Here is a 23,952-nt window from a genome sequence, read left to right on the forward strand (position 1 = left end):
CCCCTCCCTTTCTGGCAAACTCTATGAGAGTGAGAGCCGTGAATGATGTCATACGCCTAGGCCAGTTATGTACCTTGGCACCCCAAAGGTTTTGGAACTACATTTCCCATGAAGCTCAACTACACTGCAGAGTGCATGAGCATCATGGGAAATGTAGTTCAAAAACATCTGGGGTGCCAAGGTTCTCCATCACTGGCCTAGGCCCATGACCAGACAAGAAACAGGAAGTGGGCTGTATAAAGTATTTACTGGCAGAAAAAAAAATGTTTTACTATCCAAAGTTAAAACAACAACAAGGGCAGAAGCTTTAATAGATGGAAAGATGAAAAAAAATGGCTGAAGGTCCACTTTAAGTGCTGTAAAAAGTTTCATAAATGAACTACACCCAGATAAAGCCAAGTAACTAAGACAACATAAATATTTAAACTTTTATTGAATTATAAAAAAAATAGACTCTGCAAAAAAATGTATATATACACACACATATGCATTACAGTCATCCCCACCAACTGGCAATTCACATAGTTGTTGATGGTCAGTTAACTAAAGACGCCAGAGATGTGCATTTTACTCATTGGTGCTCATTTTCTGAGCCACCGAGCTCATATCCAGCATATCCCTACAGGCAACTGAGGAAAAGGGAGGGGAGAAACAGCAAGACACTGGACTCATGGGGCGGTTGTGAGCTGCACCAGAGTCAGATCATATATGTCTGTCCATGCTGCGCGATCTCAACTCAGAAAAATCCATTACATACAAAGGTATAAAAGGCAGTCAAACATTTTCAGGTTCTGATGATGCATTAGTATCCCCCCCCCCTTGCAATCATTCCCAGTGCCCATAGTCACAACCACATTTGTCTGAACCACATTTTCCATTTTCAACAGTTGCATTTTCCATTAAAATCAATAGAAACATGATAAAAAAACATTATATATATATATATATATAGATATATAGATATATAGATATATAGATATATCTATTTATATATCTATATAGATAGATAGATATATCTATCTATATAGATATATCTATATATATCTATATATATATTTATTTATTTTTTCTCACCAACTTCATGTTTTCAATGAAAATGCATTGGCCTAAAAAATGGACAATGTGATTCTGGATTTAAACAGATCATATTTTCATCAATATAACACAATTTCTTATTTTTTTTTCAATCTACAGTAGCAAGGTGTGTAATCTGTACATGAATATTCACAGAGAATTTTATACAGGATAGTCAACAATAGACTCCAAGGCAACGCACGTCAGATATTTACAAAGAATCGCAATTATAATCCGACAATATAACCAGAAGCAAAAACTGATATTTAGATATCTCATACATAACAAGATGGTTATCTATAATACTTTTTATTCTTTTTTTTTCTTGTGTGTGTTTTATATTTTTTTTATTTATTTTTTTAACTCCCAGCACATGGTATAACAAACACCAAACTGAAATGTTTTAGTCTCTTGGGAGTAATAGATTTACATCTGCATACAATACACAATATTATAGCATAAAGCAAAAAAAAACAACAACTTATAACATCCAAAATGTCTCATACATCATGGGATAATTATCTATAATACTTTTTTTTTTTTTTTCCTGGTTTTTCAGTCATATTTTTTATTTTATTTTTTTTCTTAAATTTCCAGCACATAGTATAAAAAAACACCAAATCAAAATGTTTTAGTCTCTTGAAAATAATAAAAGACTTTTCATACGATAAGTAAAAAGAACTAAAAACAGGTGCTGAACAATTTTCATATTTAGGCAAAATTGTTAATATGCAGATTTGTCACACAAAGAAGTATAATATTTTTTTTTTGTTTTTGTTTTATAAATATATATATATATATATTCTCAGTATGTGAATGAAATTATAAACAAAGGAAATATTTTCAGCTTCTACAACAAAGTCTAGCAAACTTCCAGATTTACATCTTCATGTAACGTAGATTCAAAAAGTATTTTAGAAGAAGCATAGAAGAGTGGCAGCAGAAAAAGACGGAAAGGTCCAAGTCTGCCCCCCCCTTTTTTTTATTATTATTATTGTTTATGTGCATTTTACTGTCATTTTTACATACAAAAAGATCTCAGTTTTCATTCTCTGTCCTGTATTCTTTGTACACTTTACAACTTTTTTTTTTTTTTACAGCTCTGGATGGCGCCTGTACAGATATACATATAATACCCTCATTGTCTATGCCGTAGAGACTGAATAAGGCTGGCCATACATTATACAATTTTCTTTTTTAATTTCCTTTAGCTTTACCTCCAACTGATGTAGTGCAAGGGTCTGACTGATTGCAAACAAATTGGAAGTGTTTAGGTTTGACCTCATAATATATGGTTTAGGTAAATCTTTAATTTGTATAATATATGGCCAGCTAGCACTTTACAACTGTACAACTCTTCTTATTTATTATTTTTTTCACAGCTTTGGATGGCGCCTGTACAGATATACATACAATACCCTCATTGTCTATGCCGTTGAGACTGATCAAAACACTTTAGCTTCAAATTTAGAAATATAAGAATATCTAAACTCAAGAAATTTTATATATTGCAGCCTTCGATGAGGTGACTGCATTTGTTTTCTTTTTTTTCAAGGCCGAAAAAACACTTTCTGTAAATGGAGTACTCGGTGATCCTTCCAGAAACCCAGTGTCCTTGATACTTCCTGTGAAATCTCAATACAATGCTGTATCGCAGGGATATGCAATTAGCGGACCTCCAGCTGTTGCAAAACTCCCATCATGCCTCTGCCTCTGGGTGTCGTGCTTGTGACTGTCAGATTCTTGCTAGGCCTCATGGGACTTGTAGTTCTGCAACAGCTGGAGGTCCGCTAATTGCATATCCCTGCTGTATCGGTTTATATTTTGTGGACTACAGAACACCCCCTCGCTATGTTAAGGAGTAATCATTTTTGTGGTCCAGATGTAGAGCAAGCAGCAAAGAGTGACAACACTGTTCTTCCATCCTGTATGGCGAGTGAAGGTTGTCACCCTAGTAAAGGAAGTTTGTTTCTGGCAGGATCACCAGGTAAAAATAAAGAAAAAAAAATCCTTAAAGACAAAACAAATGCAGCTAACTGATCTAAAGACGTATAAGCTGCAATATATTTTTGTTCTTGGGTTTAGATACAGCTTATCATGTAAACATTTTTTTTTTTGTGCAAATTTTGAGGTTTTATGTAACTCCAGCAAGGGCAGAAGGTTACAAATTCTGCCTGCTCTGCTCAAAAGTGCTGGCTGGAGTTACCATTTTTAAAGAGGTTTTTCACTTTCAGACAGGAAGTGGAAATAAATCCCCCACACCTTTCTGCTGCTGGCCTGTGGGGGTCTCTCCGCTCACAATGCCTACCCCTCCCCCCCCCTTCAATTCTATATAGTGCAACAGAACAGCTCTGTTTCCTTATGTGATTCAGCGTAGCTTTGGAAAACCAATCACGTTGGGTTTCCGCGACAGAGCTGCATTGCACCGCCAAAAAGTTTCTCGCAATTGTACCCAATTAAAGCTAATTGGTTGCCAGGCCACTTCCCTGATAAGCATCAGAAGGCATGGGGAAGGACTTTTCCACTTTTTGTCTGGATTGAAAAAAAAAATAAAAAATGCCCAAATAAAGTCCTTCAGGAAAGAGCTAAACTCTTTCTACTCACAAGGGAGGCTGCAAACAAAAAAGAGAAGAGCCTATTTACACGTATACGTTTTTCTTTGAAATCTATGGAAACGAATCAAAATACATGAATGCATGCTTTAGGACGCACGCCAGCTGGTATCATGATTCACGTCAACCTATCACAAGTCAGCGCGCAAACATTGACATTGACAAAAAAAAGTGCATTGTGGCTGCTATATTCTTTGATGTAAAGAAATAATAATAATAAAAAAAGAAAAAAGTGCATTGGAAGGACGTTGAAGAATAAGTTCACCTTTGGGAAACATGGTATATGTTCCACTAATTTTTACAATGCTCAAAAAAAAAAAAATTATAGATAGATAGATAGATAGATAGATAGATAGATAGATAGATAGATAGATAGATAGATAGATAGATAGATAGATAGATAGATAGATAGATAGATAGATAGAGATATATATTTATAGAGATATATATTTATAGATATAGATATATATATTTATAGATATAGATATATATATCTATAGATATAGATATATATATCTATAGATATAGATATATATATTTATAGATATGGATATAGATATTTATATTTATGGATATAGATATTTATATTTATAGATATTTATATTTATAGATATAGATATAGATATATATATATATACATATAGATATAGATATATTTATAGATATAGATATATATATATATATTTATAGATATAGATATATATATTTAGAGATATCGATATATATATTTATAGATATAGATATATATATTTATAGATATAGATATAGATATAGAGATATATATATATAATTTTTTTACATGCAAAAAAAGGTGCATTTATTATATTTTTTAAAAGCTGAACTTATCCTTTATTGCGTTTTTGATGCGTTTCCATTGATTTCACTAAAAAGCGCATTGGTGTGAAAAAAAAGGAGTAGAAAAAAAAGTTATCTTTTTTTCCTGGAGAACCTGTTAATTTTTTTTTACAATTTCTTTTTGAACTTTTTTTTTGCATCTTCGTTTCTTTTTTTTTAATTTCAACTTTTAAAATAATAAAATTAAAACAAAAAAAAAAGCAAAAAAAGAAATTTAAAAAAAAATGAAAATAATAAAACTTAAGAAGTTGTCCACTACTAAATGCTGTTCTATGATGTGACGGGAGGAGTGCACTTTTTTTCACACCATGTCTGCTGAGCTGTGTTTTTTCTGCACACCACCGTACATGTATGGTGTGAACATAGAAAACAATTTTTTTGGTCTACATCATGTGGTGGTATGATGAAAATATGCAGCTCAATGGCATTGCGTGAATAAACCCTATAAGACAGTTTTAGGCTTTGCCCTGACCTAACCTAACCCAGCTTTCCCCTTCCCAGATACATACCTACCCTTCATGGCTTGCCTTGTGCCTGGTATTGAATAAGTAGGCACCTGTGTAGGGGAGGGTGGGTTAAGATAGGTCAGGACAAAGGAGCAAAAAGGATACTCATCCTTTAAAAAACTAATTGGCCATTGCTTTTGGAGACTACATTTTTTTTTTGGCTAGGTTTGTCAGCCAATCACACGCTGACCTCTTCATAGCATAGGATCATCGCACTTCCAGAATTTTCAATGGCAAAGCAGTAGCAGCTGGAATTCAACTGAAGAAGAGTGGACAACCCCTTAAGAGGTCAACTCCAGGACAGAAAAGTCTTTAGCTTGGACTAGAATTCTGTGCCCCATCAATTAAGGTTCATCTGCAGGCACGGGTCCCAGTATAACTCCATACTGGCTTTGCCACAAGTAACTGTCAATTGGGTCTAGCTCTAGGCTTCGGGAGACCCAAACTCTGCAGATGTAGGGCCTCTGGATTTCACCAACTCCAATCTAGAGACTTTTTTTTCTTGGAGGTGAAGGTAGTTCTTAATCCAATTTGTGGCACCTGTGGCCTGTGGTTTGGGAAATACATCCCATAGCGCTGTAACAGTATGGCATGCACAAAAGAAAAACCTATCCAGATGGCTTGCTCTTAATCTCATTGGCATCTGATAATGTGACTAGCAGTCTTCGTGTAGCATGACAAGTACAGCCCATCGGCCAAGAACAATGACTTTAAGAGCATGCAATCTAGGTACATTTTTCATGCCAAACCACAGGGCACAACGCCTGTTATTTTAAAGGATCAGTCCACTAAAAATGGTTATCTGAATTGCCCAGAAACTTATTTCACCTCTCCATAGCTCAGGTCTTTGCACGTTGCCGCTAGAGCAGTCGGTGATACAAGACAAGTGGGTGATTCAGATACTCGAATGTAAATATCATTTTTAGGTGGATTGATCTTTTAAGGTTCAGTCACAAGGTTTGTTTTCCGCATGAGTGCCTGGTATTGTTCACCATGAGGATTTTTAGTATTTTGTTCATAAATTTTCATTACATTCCAGCAAGGATTTTGGCAGAAGATGTGCATAATTTTTTCAGCTAGAGGCCTGTCCAGCAAAGCATTTGACAAGGATAACCATTTAAAAAAATTCCAACTCTTGTCCTCGGTCTTGACCATAACCCATAGGGAAAACTCATCCAGTGACTGAACCCACCTGCAGTACTGCACCGAAATGCCAACAAAGTGCAATTCATAGCAGACCAATAACTAGTCCATCTTACTCCCCAAGTCACAGGGGATGAAAATGTCCCTAGTTGGAATCAAATGGCTTCAAAGGTTCCAGCAGCATATTAAAAACTGGGCTGGGCCCTAGAACCACGTTCTATTGCAGTGACTGTAGCTACACATAAGGTGTATTAACGGCACAAAAGCAATGATGATGTGCAGATGGCAGTAACACAATAAGAGTCCATACACCACTGAGCCAACATCAATTAGCTAAATGTGATGGTTATTGGTTACTGCATCATTGTACATCATTAGCTAGTAGTAGTTGGTCACATTCAGCTGGACTTGTTCTGCAACGTTGAAGACATTTCCTACGTTTTACAAGCCATTTGTTTTCCTGGTTGGCCTGGAGAAGCTACCTAAGGCCTTCCACTTTACAGAACAATTCCAGCAGAATGTGACCAACAACTACTACCTGGATAAAAGGTGGACTTTCACAGACATAAGTACATCATTATTGATATCTGTCCATAATCAGTGAGAAGTCTAAAAACGAACCCAAGATGACCGTTGCCATCTGCTGATGGGTTGTAGACATCATGCTCCATTGGTTCTTTGTGCTGCATGAGGTCCGTAACACAGAAGCAGATGGCATCCGGTATAAAAACAAGGCATCTGGGTCCAATACAGGTCATCTCTAGAAAAACCTGATCTGTATATCAGGGGTAGGAGAGTGTGATGATGTGCCTCTACTACAGAGTTGTCCATCACCCAAGGGTTGATACTGGAAAATGTGAATTTAACGTCAACCCCATAGATGTCTAAGGATTTCAACAAGGTGTGTGTGCAGGGGCTCCACCCATACAAGGAGAGCTGCTCATCCTCCAAGTGCTGGTTCCTGGCACATGTGCAACCCCTGCTCTACACGGTGTGTCTGTGTAGGGGATGCAACCATAAATGGTACCAGTGCTCCAAAATCTGACTTCTCTGTAGCAGAGGTAAATTGTTGTTTACATCACTATACCCTTCTCCTACGGATTTGAAGATCAGGACTTTCTAGAGAAGCCCTTTAAAAGTAGATTAAGAAGGACTTTCACAGACATAAGTACATCATAATTGATTTTTTGCACTAAATCTGTAATTAGTCTGAAAACCCACCCAAGATGCCCATTGCCATCTGCTGATGGGCTATAGACATCATGCCGCATTGGTTCTTTGTGCTGCATGACGTCTGCACCCCAGCAGCAGATGGCAACTGGTATAAAAACAAGGCATCTGGGTCCATTATAGGGCAGCTCTAGAAAAACCTGATCTGTAGTTTAGGGGTAGGAGAGTGTGATGTGCCTCCACTACAGAGCGGTCCAGCGCCCAAGGGCTGGTACTTGGAAAACGTGAATTAGACTTCAAGTAGAACTGTGAGCAAAACTTTTTTTTACTTTTGATAGAGTATAACGTCTGTCAGGTTTTTTTTTTCCCCATCTGTGTCCCACTGGGGAGATATACATATATATATATATATATATATATATATATATATATATATATATATATATATATATATATATATATATATATATATATATATATATATATATATATATGACGGCGCTATATAAGTACCTGAAATAAATAAATAAATAAATAAATATATATATTCCTGTCCCATAGCCAAAACAGGAAGTAAAAGAAAATCCCTGCAAATTAAGGAAATCTCCACCATTAATGGGAATTTCTCCACTATTACTTTTCTGGGGACAACCCAAAATCTGGGATTTTCTTTTACTTTTAACGATGATGGTAAACAGGACAAAGAGAGGGTGAATCTCCCTAATGGAGGCACAGACGACAATAAAAACCTGACAAGTGATCTACAGTATCCAGAGTTTAAAAAAATGTTTTGCCTTTCGTTATACTTTCAGCCTATAGATGTCCGATGATTTCAACAAGGGTGTGTGCGCAGGGGCTGCACCCATACAAGGAGAGCTGCTCATCCTCTGTCAGTGATGGCGAACCTTGGCACCACAGATGTTTTGGAACTACATTTCCCATGATGCTCGACTACACTGCAGAGTGCATGAGCATCATGGGAAATGTAGTTCCAAAACATCTGGGGTGCCAAGGTTCCCCATCACTGCTCTATGTGCTGGTTGCTGGCATATGTGCAACCACCTACTCTACACCTGGGGGGAGATTTACTAAACTGAAGCACTCAAAATCTGGTGCAGCTGTGCATGTTAGCCAATCCGCTTCTAACCTCAGCTTGGTCATCTAAGTTTTGATAATGAAACCTGGAAGCTGATTAGTTTGTATGCAGAGCTGCGCCAGATTCTGCACTCTCCAGTTTTAGTAAATCTGCCCCCCGTGCAGGGGAGGCACCCATACATGGAACCAGTGCTCCCAAATCTGACATCTCTGTAGCAGAGGAAAATGTCATTTACATCACTACACCCTTCTACTACTGATCCGAAGATCAGGACTCTCTGGAGAAGCCCTTTAAAAAGAAGAATGGAAGCCCATTCCAAGGCATTTCCTTCTTCAGTTATGAGCTCTTTACAAGGGATGTGTTCACCCTTGCTGCACAGTTCATTCAGAAAGTCAGTCCCTGCGGTCCCCGTCTCATTTATCAGCTCTGCGCTAGATACAGCAGCCTGGAGTTACAAGCTCTTAAACCTCTGGCCTGCACTAATACTGCACTGCTCCTAACCATGGTGGCTGCTACTAAGGATCCTGGCGCTGGACATGATCCAATCTGATCCATCACATGCTTCTGCAATACAGGACAACTGGTTTAAGCTTTTAGCTTAGACTGCTCTCAGAGAGCAATTGGCCAGTCAGGCTTGCACATAAGGGTGAGATATTTTTTATAGCCCCAACTACTTTTGAATTCTCATCTTGTGTTCCTGGCACCGAGTAATTCTGCCTTGGTTCTAAAAATGCTGGCCTGGTTATGATCCCCATGACTAAGCTCAGAGGGACAGAGCGAAACGCATTGGGGGCATGGCTTGGTTGGAGTCCAGGCTGAGGTTGCCACTTACTTACGATCTCAGGGATGGTATGGATGTGCGGTCATAGGGAGACTTTTTTTTTTCCACTTCGAGCTACAAATGCTGGCACCACATCTGACTATGGATTATGTGAATCTATTCCTGCCCTTTTTTTTGCTCTCATCCTGGCCTTCATACCAGCTTTAGGCTTCCTACCTGACCTTTGCCTGCCACTGCTCCCCTGAAAACACACAGACTACCCAAAATGTGTTCTATCTCCTGGATCTCAACTTGGTTGTTCCTGCAGGGCTCTGCCACCTGCCCTGACCTTGGTGGGACCCAAACCTGAGCTTGCTGGTCCTAAATTGCCTGGATTTGACCCTGCTCCTTTTTTTTTTTTTTTGGCATCTCCATAACTATCACCTTGTCAGATCTGTAAATTGTAACCAGACTCTAATGCTGCTCTTATTTAAAACTTCTATTCACAGCAGGCAAAATATTCAACGGCTTCTTCATATGGAGTGGGTGACCATGACTGACTGAAACTGTGCAGAAAAGAGCTCAAATTTGGCCAATGAAGGCCTGGACATTGTCTATACCATAAAAAGGTAAAAGCTATCAGATGTGCATTTATATTTGACATTCTTTCAGGAAACTTATGTAAAGCAGAAAAAGACATCATATGGATGGAGTCTCCGAAGAGGATTCCAGAAGAAGTAGCTTCCATAACCGTTAGCTTTTTTGACAAAACACAATTGTTTTTTGTACGGCTATCAAAGTTCTTTGACTTCTTGTCCGGTTACCAGCTATACCTTAAAATACAAATTCATGAATCTGTTAAAGCTGTCGGCTTTACTGTCAATGAATTCATCGGTCTTCTGTCTTATTTTCTGAATCTCTTCATCTTTCTGAAGGACTTCCTCTTCCTGTAAGGGGACAAAATACAGCCGATCTGTCACTTTAATGTGTATGCACAGGCATTGGGCAACATTTATATTATTTTGTATTTTTTTTTTGTTTTATTTCAAACATGTAAATAAAAAATAAAATAAAAAAACACCCCATAAAGAATAAAAGTAGTAATCATTCAGCCGTAGTTTAAAAAAATAATTTAGTTTACATATCCAAAAAGGAGTGGGAAGAGTTACATGCCTTTTTAATCCCACCCATTCTCCATAATTATTAATAAATTATTCAGAGTCCCATTGCTATAACGTTATGCAATAATTAACAATTCAAATATAATATACCGTACTAATTACCAATAATCTAACTACACAATCATACACATATATGCATACATACATATACACCCCCAGACCAAACTAAAGCCAATCCACACGATAATAGTTCAAACACCTTCATTCTTATATCTTGTAAAAATCATCTGCCACGGCCAATATTTAGCATTAATGGGGATGCATGCAACAGCCACAAATGGTTTACACCAGGTCTCCAAACTGCGGCCTGGGGGACAGATGCGGCCCTTTGCTTGCTTGTATCAGGCAATTGGGGCACTATTCCTCCCACTCACACCAACTATGGAGCACTATTCCATTCACTGACCAACTATGGAGCACTATTCCTTCCACTAACACCAACAATGGGACACAATTTCTCCTAGTAACACCAACATTGGAGCCCAATGAAGGGGCACAATTCCTCCCAATGATGCCAATAGGGCACGATTCCTCCCAATGATGTCAAAAACAGGGTAAAATTTTTTCCAGTGACACCAACAACGGGGCCCGATGACACCAATGAGAGGGGAACAATTCCTCCCAATGACACCAATGAAGGGGCACAGTTCCTTCCAATGACGCCAATGGGGCACAGTTCCTCCCAATGACACCAGTGGGGCACAATTCCTCCCTATGGTGTCAAAACTTCTTCCAGTAACACTAACAACGGAGCCCAATGACACCAATGAAGAGGCACAATTTCTCCCAATGACACGAACATTAGGGCACAATTTTTCCCAATGACATCAACAATGGGGCGCAATAACACCAATGATGGGGTACAATTTCTCCCACTGACACCAAGACGGGGGATTGTTTTTTCACCAATGACATCGGGACCTTTTCTACTCTCATTGGCCACAGTCCGGCCCCCCTAAAGTCCGAAGGACAGTAAATTGGCCCTTTATTTAGAACGTTTGGAGACCCCTGGTTTACACCAATGCTGCACTCCTTGAAAATGTTAGTTCCCTGGTAGGTACTCTTCTCCCTTAATGATTAAAAACTTTCTAAGGAATCTCTATGAATGATCTTACAGTGAACCTGCAGCCAGGCTATGAACACTCAACAATACGTATTCTTAACAAGTTTTAAAACTCACTATGCCCTCACTAACCTCTGTAGCTGCAGGCACTATGGAGCATTTAATCCTTGCAGTTCACAAAAAAAATTAGTGGCCAGGGTAAATAATCTAGAGAGCAGCAGACAGTATGAATGAGTTATACTATACCTCATCACTGATGTCATCTGGGTAGTCATAGTATGTGTCAGTTTTTATGCCATCTTTTAGAAGCTTTTGTAGACTGTTGGCAAAAAGATACATTTTTTCATCTTCATAGCCATATACATGTCCATCTTCTCCCACAAGAACAACCCATTGTGGGACTGGAGCCATGCCTTCTGAGCTCTCCAGAACGCCAAAGACTTCCATTTTGGTTGGTTCTGGAAGGTAAAGCTCTTCCCAGCTCTCAAGCGTATACTGCTCACCCGAGTAAATTGTGCCGTCCAGGCCACAGATGCGAATGTACATATCCTTCATGACTTCACTATTTGGTGGACGTATTTTTTCATCTCGGTTTTTCTTCACAAAGTCAGCTACCAGGACAAGGTTGCCAGCTGCAGGCAGAGAAAAGAAATTGAATAGTACAATTAGCATGCAAGTTCCTGATAGCGTTACAATTCCTACAGTACAATATGGGCGTTAATCCTTTTACTGACATTGTTGTAACAACATGTAAGCAAATTCATGGCCGCAAGAACAGCCGGGGGTTTGTTTACTTTTTAAGAGCAGACTACTGGCCATATTTTAAGAACTGATCCAGTGGCTTTACAGCCACCTGGTGGCTTCTATGGTCCCCAGACTCCCCTGCTTCTCCTAAAAGCCCGAGACTGAAAGAAAGACACCAGGATGGGGAATGGGGAGAGTTAGAGGAATACCCACTCCTTCACCTCTCTTGTGAAGGAGTGCTCAGCTCTGATCACTTCAGGGTTTAAAGTCCCTAGCCGGGACTGGTGAAGCAGCTGATTGAGAACTCTATTTTCTCATTCAGAGTTGCCTGATGTCTTTATAAAGAGTACCTGTCACTCAAAGTGCTATCACACAAGAAAAAGTAATTTGGAGTGAGAGGAATAATGCTATGGCCATCATTTATGGTCCCTTTGCCTTGCAGTTCAACCAAAAACCAACTTCAATTCAGGATAGATGCTTACGGCTTAAAAGTGAGATATCTGCACCTGAACTCCCCACTCTGCCCACCTTTCACATCCGTTAGGACAGATCCTCATTCTGGCTGTGGAGTTTTCTGTGTGTTTTACATTATGGTGCAGGCAGAGAGGTGGGACTACAGTGCAGGAGGAAAGTTGAAGGGTCACTGACCTGAGTCAAGACTTGGTCGCTATCCTCCAACATTTGGAGAAGGTCATTTCTGCAAGGTGATCCCAGTGCAATTGCAAGGGCCCTATACCCCCTGGCCTCCCTTCTCTTTTGTACTCTACCTGGGACAATGTTTCATATTTTTCTACATACACCTCATTTAAGAAAAAAGAAAACACAACAAAAACTTTGAAATAGAAAGCTGAAGTGGCAAGTAGCCTAAATTCAGCCCCAAACTGTCCAAGACCACCTTAAAAAACAGTTCTGGACAGACCCCTTTGCACTTCTACTCCCTTCATACTTCTCCTATGGATCACAGTTGCAGTTCATTCTGCACTTCTGTGATCCATTTTCAGCCGACAGCTAAAGCCTGCTGTCAGCTGACGCCAGAGAGCCAGTCCAGGCTCTGAAAAGATACTGATCATATGGTCAGGATCTGTCCAGAAGCCTGGATAGGCACCTGGCTCAAGCTCTCAGTAAGTAGCTGAAAGCCTGAGCCAGCCTCTCCCGCCCTTCTCCCGCCCCCTCCACAGCCCAGCGCTCCAGTGAGCATCGAAGGGGAGAGCAGAGAGCGGCTTACTGATAGTCACAGCTCTCTGCTCAGAGTGGAGGGGAGAACTAAGCGATCAGCAGTGTTTGATCACTCAGTTCTCACTACAGAGCCAGCGGGGACAGATGCAGCATTGGATAAATGCTGCATCCACCTACTTATAAAATGTATAAATATTTTTGTTTTTTAAATGATGACCTTCTCTTTTAACACCACCTAAATGTGTCTTTTGGTGAGATGAGTCAGGGTTTGATCTCCAGCTAGGTCTTCACTGCTATCCCTTCCTACCAAAGCCGTGATAGGCTAAGCTACTACTGTCACCAGCCTTGGTTAAACATACACTAAAGGACACCCCCAGCCTATATTTGCTACATCGTCTGCCCACTAGTGGATTTGAATTTCTTCAAAACGCAGAGAACTCATTGGGAGGTCCTGATCAGCAATAAAGACCTGGCAGGGACAGATCTCTGCCACAACCCATCCAAAATCCATCTTGGTGGATCTGCTTTTTAAGGCAAATAGTCACTGAATGGTGGAAATAATGCAGTTGAGGAGAATAGCAGGACATGCTTGGTTCTTTAAAGGATGAAGACTGTAGCGTATTTTTTGAACCTGAAAACTAAAGGCCAACTCCAGTCTTGTCTAAGCTTACATCTTCATAGCATATTACCATGGCATTACTATGAGGCTAGGTTGAGCGAAGTGCTGGATGGATTCATTGACACCCATTACTTGCTTTAGCATTGGTCTCTCATTTGTCTTTAGCTTCCTCTGTTGTTCACAGAACAGACACCACAACTCAATCTGCCCTCCTGGAATTGCCATGAGAGCAGGTATGCACAAAGACGCAAGACCTAAACAAAAAGCTTAATTTTAAGATTCCAAAATACGGTATATTCCCCACAAGTGTAGAACAGAGCAATGCCTTTCTTCCCCAGGAGGCCTTTTGAAGTCAAATTACAGCCACTGATGTAATGCAAGGTAAAAGCCTGTAGGAGGCATGAAATGGTGGCAGAACCTTCAAGTTTCAAGAATCAGGACAACAGGCTTGAAATACTAAAAGGAGCAAAACCTTCAGGACTTCTGGCTGGTAGATCAGTCTGTTCGCTCTCCTCACACCATCAAATCGGCAAAGGTTTTTCTTGGATCCATGCTCCTTTTTCCCGATCTTGGAAGCCTTGACCTTGAAGCCACAAACACATCCGAGAATTGCTAAAAGTTACATATTGAATAGCTGATGTTCTAAATTCTCATCAGTTATGTTCAGCATGGAAAGGTTATTGGAAAGTCCATCAGCATGTAAGTAGCTTTATTTCATATGGTAATACTGAATTGAGCTTTAATGGTCAAGATGACTCCTCTTGGGTCTACTGTTCAGTAAATGGTCATTCAGTCTTTACATTTAAGGAGAAACTCTTGGATGGGTACAGAGGAGCACTTAGTACAAAAGTCTAATATCACTTAAAGACCTTTTCGAAACATTTACTGGTTAAGAACAACAAATTCAGCCAACTTGTTTCAGAGGAAGGGCCTCCCTTCTTCAGGGTTTGAGTAGTAGATGTTATCAGAATCATGATGGAATGCACTAGAGGACCTACATTAAGGTTATTGTCTCCTAACACTGGGAAATGATTGTTGGAGACGTAGGCACATAGGAGCAGAACAAGGTCAACATACACTATACTTTCATCACAGATCAGCTTCTTTGAAGAAAGATGCACATCACTGTATATCGATCAATCAATTCTCACTTCTACTGGTCCAGCGCTATGACACACACTTCAGACATTACTTTTAAGGAGATCACAAAGTGACTTTGAAGGTAGTCCCAATAAGAGGGTCTTAACAGTGACCACATCAGGTGCTGTATCCACTCTTGCATCACATCTAGACATTGGTACCTTCAAAGAGAAGCGATGTGAAGGTCGCTGACGTCATGCTCTTGGTTGTTCAGTCAATGACCTTAACATGTCCATTGAGATCCTTAAGAAGCTCGAGAATCATAGCTTGCAAAGCGTCCCAAATCAACCCTACCAAAGGCTCTCGGCAATCAAGTCAGTTCAGGATAAGGTAACATCAGAGCTGGAAAATTGTACAGCCATCTTGTCATTCATGCACATAGAGTACAAAAAGGTGAAATGATATTCCATGGATACCGTGTATTCAGCTAACGGAGGCTTGCTATATCCCTTTGTTGAAACCAGGCAACTGGTATTTCAGAGCCAGGTCAGCAATGGCTTGGAAGACTGCAAGCTCACAACTGTCTAAAATAACTTTGTATGCTGTAGTATTAACAATACCCTTCACTGGAAATGCCTGAACGTAATAACTTGCAGAGACAAACATTTGGGGAAACTCTGCAATTGAGTTCCCACCAAACAAATCAGGAAGTCTTAAGTCAGACATAGATGGTTCAAATCTCAGTCAGTTCAGCAGGGACTTGTCAAGATTTGAACCATGTATGGGCAGGCTGAATGTACCCAAGTTAATCGATGCATCGACTTGGGTACAACCAGCCTGTCGGATTTTACATATGATTATTGCTAGCGGCTGTTTTAGCCGCTAGCAATAATCATTGTGTTCTCCCGGCGAGGACAGCTTCCATGACCACCCATGGTTGCAGGAAAGATTGGCTCCGTCTATGGCCGGCCTTACTCTTGCTGCTGGATTCTCATTTTGCTACAAATATCATAGAAGGCAGCAGAATTGAGACTACCTGGGATCATAATGGCTGTGGGGAAGGGTGCAGAGCCAAGAACCCTACACATCACCTGAACAGTACAAAAGGTACGAAGATCGATACCCCATCCTTATCCACTAAACAGAAGCCGCCTTGACTTACGGTCATTTTCCAAATTGAGACTGAGTATAAGGGCTTCATTGTTTTTGTCCTGATTCATAGGAGTGTTCTTCAGGGGAGATTCCTGTGGCTTCTTTCCATTGTCGGTGTGCTGGGTATATCCGTTTTTCCAACTGTAGAAAACAGAAAAGACGTTAATACTTTTATTTTATCCCCCCAATTAAACCTCAGAATAGGGACAGCCCAATTGTTAAGGTGGAACTTAGCCCTCAGTGGTTTAGAATGTCTACTGCAGTACCAGGTTTAACCTGTAGGGGGCGTGTGCTTCTATACAGAAGGATAGGATACCAAATGTCAGTTTGGATCAAAACCCAAGTGTATATAAATCCCAACAACAAACTTCTTTTTTCTTTTCTTTGGCCCTCGTAAATATACCGCTAAAAACCTTTTGTTATAACTTTTGGAAAAAAAAATAGTTGTTGATTCTGTCAGAAATTCAGTGAGCTGATAACTTCCTGTGCTTTGTGTGGGTGTCATCTCAAGGGATATCACCAGCCTTGCCCGGTTCACCCCTGTGAACTACAGAACGCCTCCCTGCATGTTATGCAGGAACATAGAAAAGTGACGGCAGAAAAAAGACTGAGTAGTCCATTGAGTCTACTTATTTTTTTTTTTATATATATACGTTTGGTATTTTTTTTTTCTTATTTATATACATGTTTTTTTTTTTTTGTTAACTTTTTTGTCTACAATACATAGATCTTTATACTCAAAAAAAAAAAAAAAAAATACAAAGCATGTATATAAAAAAGGAAAAAAAAATAAATGAAACCACACAAGGCAACTCAATGGACTACTCTGTCTTTTTTCTGTCATCATTTTTCTGTTACTGCATAACTATACATTTATAGTAATGTATTGTATCTATACATACATACATACATACATTAATTTAGAAGTACATTCTATTGTAAACCTTTTTAGAAATTAAGAGCAACAGCTACGAGTCTGCCCATTTTTCTTCTTTTTTTTTTATAAGTTTTGTATTTTTTTTGTTAGATCTGTACTCGTACAAAGAAGATGATGAAAAAAAAAAATACAAAATGTATAAAAAAAAAAAAAAAATTGGCAGACTCGTAGCTGTTGCTCCTATTTTCTAAAAAGGTTTACAATAGATTGTACTACTAAATGTATTTATAGATACAATACATTACTAGAAATGAGAAAAATCAGAAACATAGAAAAGTGACGGCAGAAAAAAAGACAGAGTAGTCTATCGAGTCTGCCCTGTGTGGTTTTATTTTTCTGTTTCCTTTTCTTTTTTTTCTTTTTATATGCAGGTTTTCAGGTTTTGTATTTATTGGTTTTTATATACATGTTTTGTATTTTTTTTTTTTCGTTAGATCTGTACTCGCACAAAAAAAATACAATTTACAAAACATATGTATATATGAATATATATATATATATATATATATATATATATATATATATATATATATATATATATATATATATATATATATATAATATTAAAAAAAAAAAAAAAACACAGGCAGACTCGTAGCTGTTGCTGTTATTTTTCGAAAAATGTTTATATTAGAATGCACTACTAAATGTATTTATGTATGTATAGATGCAATACAATACTATAAAATGTATAGTAATGCAGAAAAAAGACTGAGTAGTCCATCGTCACTTTTCTATGTTTCTACATAACATGTTCTGTAGCTCATGGGGGTTAACTGGGCAAGATGAGGGGGGGAGGGGACATTTAGCGTAATTGTATTTCCCGTCCTAGGGTGACAACTCTGCTCCTCCATAGATATTCAAATTCAGAATACTTTATGAATCCAAAAGGAAAAAATTTTAAATTAGATATACTACAGTGAGTGTTGTCACCCCTAGAACAGGACAAGAAAAAAAAAAAAAAAGTACCCAAATATAGCAGACCAGCAATGGTGAGGCGCTAGATCCTGTGACACTCACCCATGGATATACTCTATGCAGAGCATTGGAGTTCTGGAGTTGGGACTTGTGTGAAGACAAGGCATCATTGCTCCGAAGGAGATGCTCCAGAAAATGCCTGCAAAAATAAAACACAGTAGGAGGAACTCAAATCATGTGCGCCACTTTTCTGGTGGTATGGCCCTTTAAAAAGTTCTGTGCCAAATCAATCTCTCTCTCTCTCTCTCTCTTTTTTAATTCATTGAAGTGTATTTTTTTCCCCAAAAAACTTGCATTTAAAAGATGGCTGTGCAAATACAATGTGACATAAAATATTGCAACGACTTCCATTTTATTCTCTAGGGTCTCTGCTAATATATATGTATAAAATGTTTGGGGGTTCTAAGTAATTTTCTAGAAAAAAATACTAATTTTAACTTGTAAGCAACAAGTGTCAGAAAAAGGCTTAGGTATGAAGGGGTTAAACTGACCTCATTTACAGACTGAAGTTCATCCCTCTGATCTCTCAAAGATCATTCTTACGGCGGCGAGAGGGGACGCCGCCCTCTGGTGCTTCTACCGACTCACCGCTTTCACCGTTGAGTCGGAGAACAGATCTGCCAGCCCCGGATGGTGATCATAGAGATTTCCGGCGGACCAGATGGTCGCCGGAGTCTCTATGATCGTTCGGAGGTGCGATGTTATGACGTCACGCCCGGCCTCTGCATTCAAACCAATGGCGCCGCCTCCGCTGGGAAGCCGTGATCGTTTATTTTTATTTTTTTGATTTCAGGCTTCCCAGCCTAGAGGTGAAATGTGGGGTCTTATTGACCCTAAATCTCACGGTAAAGAGGACCAATCATGCCATATTACTATTACAAAGGATGTTTACATTCCTTGTAATAGGAAAAAAAGTGATCAAAATTATTTTTTTTTTTAAAGTGTCAAACTAAAAAAAGAAAAGTAAAATTAACAAAAAAAATTAAAAAATTTAAAGCGCCCCTGTCCCCGTGTGCTCGCACGCAGAAGCGAACGCATACGCAAGTCCCGCCCACATATGAAAATAGTGTTCAAACCACACATGTGAGGTATCGCCGCGATCGGTAGAGCGAGAGCAATAATTCTAGCCCTAGACCTCCTCTGTAACTCAAAACATGTAACCAGCAAAAAATTTTAAAACGTCGCCTATAGGGATTTTTAAGTACCGAAGTTAGGCGCCATTCCACGAGCGCGTGCAATTTTAAAGCGTGACATGTTAGGTATCTATTTTACTCGGCGTAACTTCATCTTTCACACAATGCAAAAAAATTGGGCTAACTTTAATGTTTTGTTTTGGTTTTTTTTAAAGCATGAAACTGTTTTTTTTTTCCAAAAAAAAAAAGTGTTCGAAAAATTTCTGCGCAAATACCGTGTGAGATAAAAAGTTGCAACGACCGCCATTGTATTCTCTAGGGTCTTCGCTAAAAAAGAAAAAAAACATAGATAATGTTTTGGGGTTCTATGTAATTTTCTAGCAAAAAAAATGATGAATTTTACATGTAGGAGAGAAATGTCAGAATTGGCCTGGATGGGAAGTGGTTAAAAAAAAAAAAAAAATATATATATATATATATATATAGATATATCTAGATAGATATCTATATCTATATAGATATCTATCTAGATATATCTAGATATATATATATATATCTAGATATATCTATCTAGATATATATCTATATATATCTATCTAGATAGATATATATAGATATAGATTTAGATTTGATGAAAAGTAAGGCAATTATTGTGTAGCATAACAAATTGCAACTACCACCATTTTATTGTACACAATCTCTGCTTTCAGAAGATATATGTTTTGGGGGTTTTAAGTAATCGTGGGCCTGAAATGGTGATTTAAGGTGTGCAAAAAATATTTAAGAAAAATTATGCAATTCAACCTGGCAATGCACACGATTCGTTTGGGAAGCTGCCACAACCTCAAATATGAGCTACTATTATAATAATATATAAAATTATTAAGGTTATTTAATCCTAAATTTATAGTAAAAAAAAAAAAATCTTGGTGATTAATTTGGTTGTAATCAGAGTTTGCAGCAGGAACTGTGGCTGACAATCGCATTCCATCTGTAATGTACACAGAGAAGGAAGTGACTCAGCTCCAACAGTCAAGGACACACAAGACAAAACACAACTTGTTACCAACAACACAAAGCAGTTCCACTGCCGACCACTAGAGGACATACAGCACGATACAGCCCTGCGCCCCATAGAGATTACTGTGGGCGTCAGTTCCCTCAATGTCCACTAGATGACGCCTTAAATTTCTTTGTTATTATTATACAGGATTTATATAGCGCCAACAGTTTGCGCAGCGGTTTACAACATTAGAGAGCAGACAGTACAGTTACAATACAATTCTGTACAGGAGGAATCAGAAGGCCCTGCTCGTTAGAGCTTACAATCTCCAGAGTTATTAAAAACAAAGTTGTATTCTCGCTCTATAAACAGTACAAAAATACTTTTCGTCCAAATTAAACTATATCAGAAGACACTTTAGCCTCAGTGAAGCTAAACATAAAAGTACTAAATACATATAAATTCCTCCTTTATTGAATTGTTTTGTAACTGTACTGTCTGCCCTCATGTTGTAAAGCGCTGTGCAAACTGTTGGCGCTATATAAATCCTGTATAATAATCATCATCATACTGTATAAGGTATTTGTTGCCAATAACATAAAGCAGTTACACTGAGGTCCACTAGAGGGCGCACAATTCATCACTTTGCCCCATAGGGCTCGTTGTGCGTCTGTTCCTTCATTCTCCATTAGATGGCGTCCAAATGTTCTTTTTTTTTTTTTTTTTTTTTTAACAAAGTTTAAAAAAAAAAAAGAAACAGTTTTAATCTTGCTCTATATACGCTACAAAAATACATATCTTCCTAATTAAAGTGTAAATAAAACACTTTAAGCTCAGTAAAGCTAAACAGAAATGTATTCAATACAAAATCCATATATATTCCTCCTGTATTGAATTAGTTTGTAACCTTACGGTCTGCCATCGTTTTGTAAAGCGCTGCGCAAACTGATAGCGCAATAATAATAATAATACACTGTATAAGGTTGCTCAACCTGCGGCCCTCCAGCTGTTACAGAACTAAAAGTCCCATCATGCCTCAGCCTTTGGGAGTCATGCTCGTAACAGTCATGCTTACAATGCCTCGTGGGACTTGTAGTTCCACAACAGCTGGAGGGCCGCAGCACCCCTGGTATAAGTGCATAGGTGCTCAAGCTGCGTCCCTCCAGCTCTTGCCGAACTACAAGTCCCATGAGCCATTGCAAGGCTGACAGTTACAAGCCTGACTCCTAAAGGCAGAGGCATGGTGGGACTTGTAGTTCCTCAACAACTAGAGGGCCACAGGTTGAGCACCCATGGTAATAAGGTATTTGTTGCCAATAACACAAAGCAGTTCCACTGGGGTCAAGCTAGAGGGCGCAGAGCACAATTCATCACTATGCCCCATAGGGCTCGCTATGCGTCAGTTCCTTCATTCTCCACTAGATGGCGTCCAAATTTTCATTTTTTTTTTTTAACAAAGTAAAAAAAAAAAAAAAAAAAAAAGAAACAAAATTTTGATCTCGCTCTATATACGCTACAAAAATAGATAAAATAGATATCTAAAAATAGATATCTTCCTAATTAAAGTGTAACTAAAACACTTTAGGCTCAGCGAAGCTAAATATAAGAGTATATCTTCTCAATACATACATACATACATACATACATATATATATATATCCCATAACTATGATCTGCTCTTATTCTTCCAGCGTGCTTAGTCCTCAGCCTGCTCAGCCCACTGACTGCTAAATAAAGATAAAAAAAATAATTACTTACCGGACAGCAAAAATTGCAGGGATCCTCTAAATAATAAAGGATAACACCAGTGTAAACATAAGTAATATACCTGTCAGAACCAACACAGGTATATGACTTATGTGTATACTGGTCTCCCCTCCTGGAGACAAAGCCTCCTGCCTCCTGAAAGTTTTCTATGGCTCTGATCTCTAATCTCAAGATGGCGCCTGCAGAGCCAACACACCCTGCCTGTGACCCTCCTATTCTGGGAAAACACGCAGACAGAGAGGGCGGTCACTCAGCAGCTCCACCTCCTGGCAGCAGATGTTTTTCCAGTTCTTACGGAGAGCTTTGCTGGCTGTGATGCTGCAGAATGACTCAGGCTCTGCTCAGAATGGTCACAGTTCATTGTCACGTGCAGAACAAGTTTCTGGGATGGGAAAGAAGGACATCATCAAGAATAAAGTACGCCCCACTCCACCGTCTGCGCAACACCCTCCTGTTACGCAGACGATTATTGCATGCGGAAAAAAGGACTGGGTTAACCACTTGAGTCCCCGCACTTTTTCTCGCTAAAACCCCCTAAAGAGTTTTTTTTTTTTAAATGTATTTATTTAATTTATTTATTTCAGGTACTTATATAGCGCTGTTAACTTAGGCAGAGCTTCACATCAGGGGTGGACTGACAACTCATGGGGCCCCCGGGCAATAGGAGATTATGGGGCCCCCAGGCAATCAGAGATTATGGGGCCACACAGTATACACACACACACAGTATACAATCACACAGTATACACATACATGTACACACAGTATACACAGTGTCCCTGGTCCATACTGTCTATTGGCTGTCCCTGGTCCATACTGTCCCTTGGTTTTACTGAGGCTGGCAACCCTGATGGGGCCCCCTAGTGGCCCAGGGCCCTCGGGCAGTGCCCGAGTGGCTCAATGGTCAGTCCACCCCTGCTTCACATATATATTGTACATTCACATCAGTATTTGACAATGTCTTGTTTCAGCATGTAATATATTTTAGCATGTGAAGTCTACCTGTTCTTTTGGGGGGATCTGAATTTGGTAACAGATGTGGATACATATATTTTTATTGGTAATAGTAAAAAAAAAAAAAAAGAAAAGAAAAAGAAAAAAAATGCAATTTCCTGTAATTTTCCCCATCGCAATGTTTCTGTAATTATCGCGCCTCCATAAATTTACCGCAGAATATTATCAGCAAAGTCTGCTGATTGAATTGATATCACATTAGTGCAATTAGTGATAATAATTACAGAACGTAGCGGAATAGTAAAGCTCATAGTGAATCGGTCTTACTTTAGGACAGCCCAATGCCCTGTACATCGGATAGGATTTTCCGACGGAAAATGTGTGATAGGACCTTGTTGTCGGAAATTCCGACCGTGTGTAGGCTCCATCACACATTTTCCATCGGAATTTCCGACACACACAATTTGAGAGCTCACTATAAAATTTTCCGACAACAAAATCCGTTGTCGGAAATTCCGATCGTGTGTACACAAATCCGACGCACAAAGTGCCACGCATGCTCAGAATAAATTAAGAGACGAAAGCTATTGGCTACTGCCCCGTTTATAGTCCCGACGTACATGTTTTACGTCACCGCGTTCAGAACGATCGGATTTTCCGACAACTTTGTGTGACCGTGTGTATGCAAGACAAGTTTGAGCCAACATCCATCGGAAAAAATCCTAGGATTTTGTTGTCGGAATGTCCGATCAATGTCCGATCGTGTGTACGGGGCATTAGTCCACTTTCGACGCAAAATTGCGATGCACGTGGGTGGGATTGGAGATGATTTGTGTAAATTGTTAAAGTAAAGTTAAGATAAAATTAAGTTGGGATGGTGAGGGTATAAATTGGGGCAATGATAACTGTCACACGTTTGTGATTGCAAAAACGTGAACGTAAATGTCAT

The 23,952-nt window shown here is 39.0% G+C and overlaps 1 protein-coding gene across 1 annotated transcript; it reads right to left on the reverse strand.

Moving 5' to 3' along the window:
- Nucleotides 1–416: 416 nt before the first annotated feature.
- LOC141113565 (uncharacterized) lies at nucleotides 417–22,236 on the reverse strand. The gene is made up of 5 exons (XM_073606751.1): nucleotides 22,041–22,236; nucleotides 18,189–18,285; nucleotides 16,242–16,372; nucleotides 11,707–12,092; nucleotides 417–10,163 (listed from the first exon to the last, which is right to left on the reverse strand). Exons 2-5 carry the CDS (start codon nucleotides 18,254–18,256, stop codon nucleotides 10,044–10,046), a joined length of 705 nt encoding a protein of 234 aa, XP_073462852.1. The 5' UTR covers nucleotides 18,257–18,285; nucleotides 22,041–22,236; the 3' UTR covers nucleotides 417–10,043.
- Between the last annotated feature and the right edge of the window lie 1,716 nt (nucleotides 22,237–23,952).

This window comes from Aquarana catesbeiana, linkage group LG12, assembly GCF_042186555.1.
Source record: "Aquarana catesbeiana isolate 2022-GZ linkage group LG12, ASM4218655v1, whole genome shotgun sequence".
Classification (NCBI taxonomy): domain Eukaryota; kingdom Metazoa; phylum Chordata; class Amphibia; order Anura; family Ranidae; genus Aquarana; species Aquarana catesbeiana.

Bases quoted from the DNA above. Each gene is read 5' to 3' on its own strand.
- LOC141113565 (XM_073606751.1), bottom strand. From the start codon at position 18,256: ATGATGCCTTGTCTTCACACAAGTCCCAACTCCAGAACTCCAATGCTC. The intron at 12,093-16,241 runs GTAAGTCAAGGC...CTCTGCCTGCAG, and splicing joins TCTCAATTTGGAAAATGACC to CTGGCAACCTTGTCCTGGTA. The intron at 10,164-11,706 runs GTATAGTATAAC...GTCCCCTTACAG, and splicing joins CAGATGACATCAGTGATGAG to GAAGAGGAAGTCCTTCAGAA.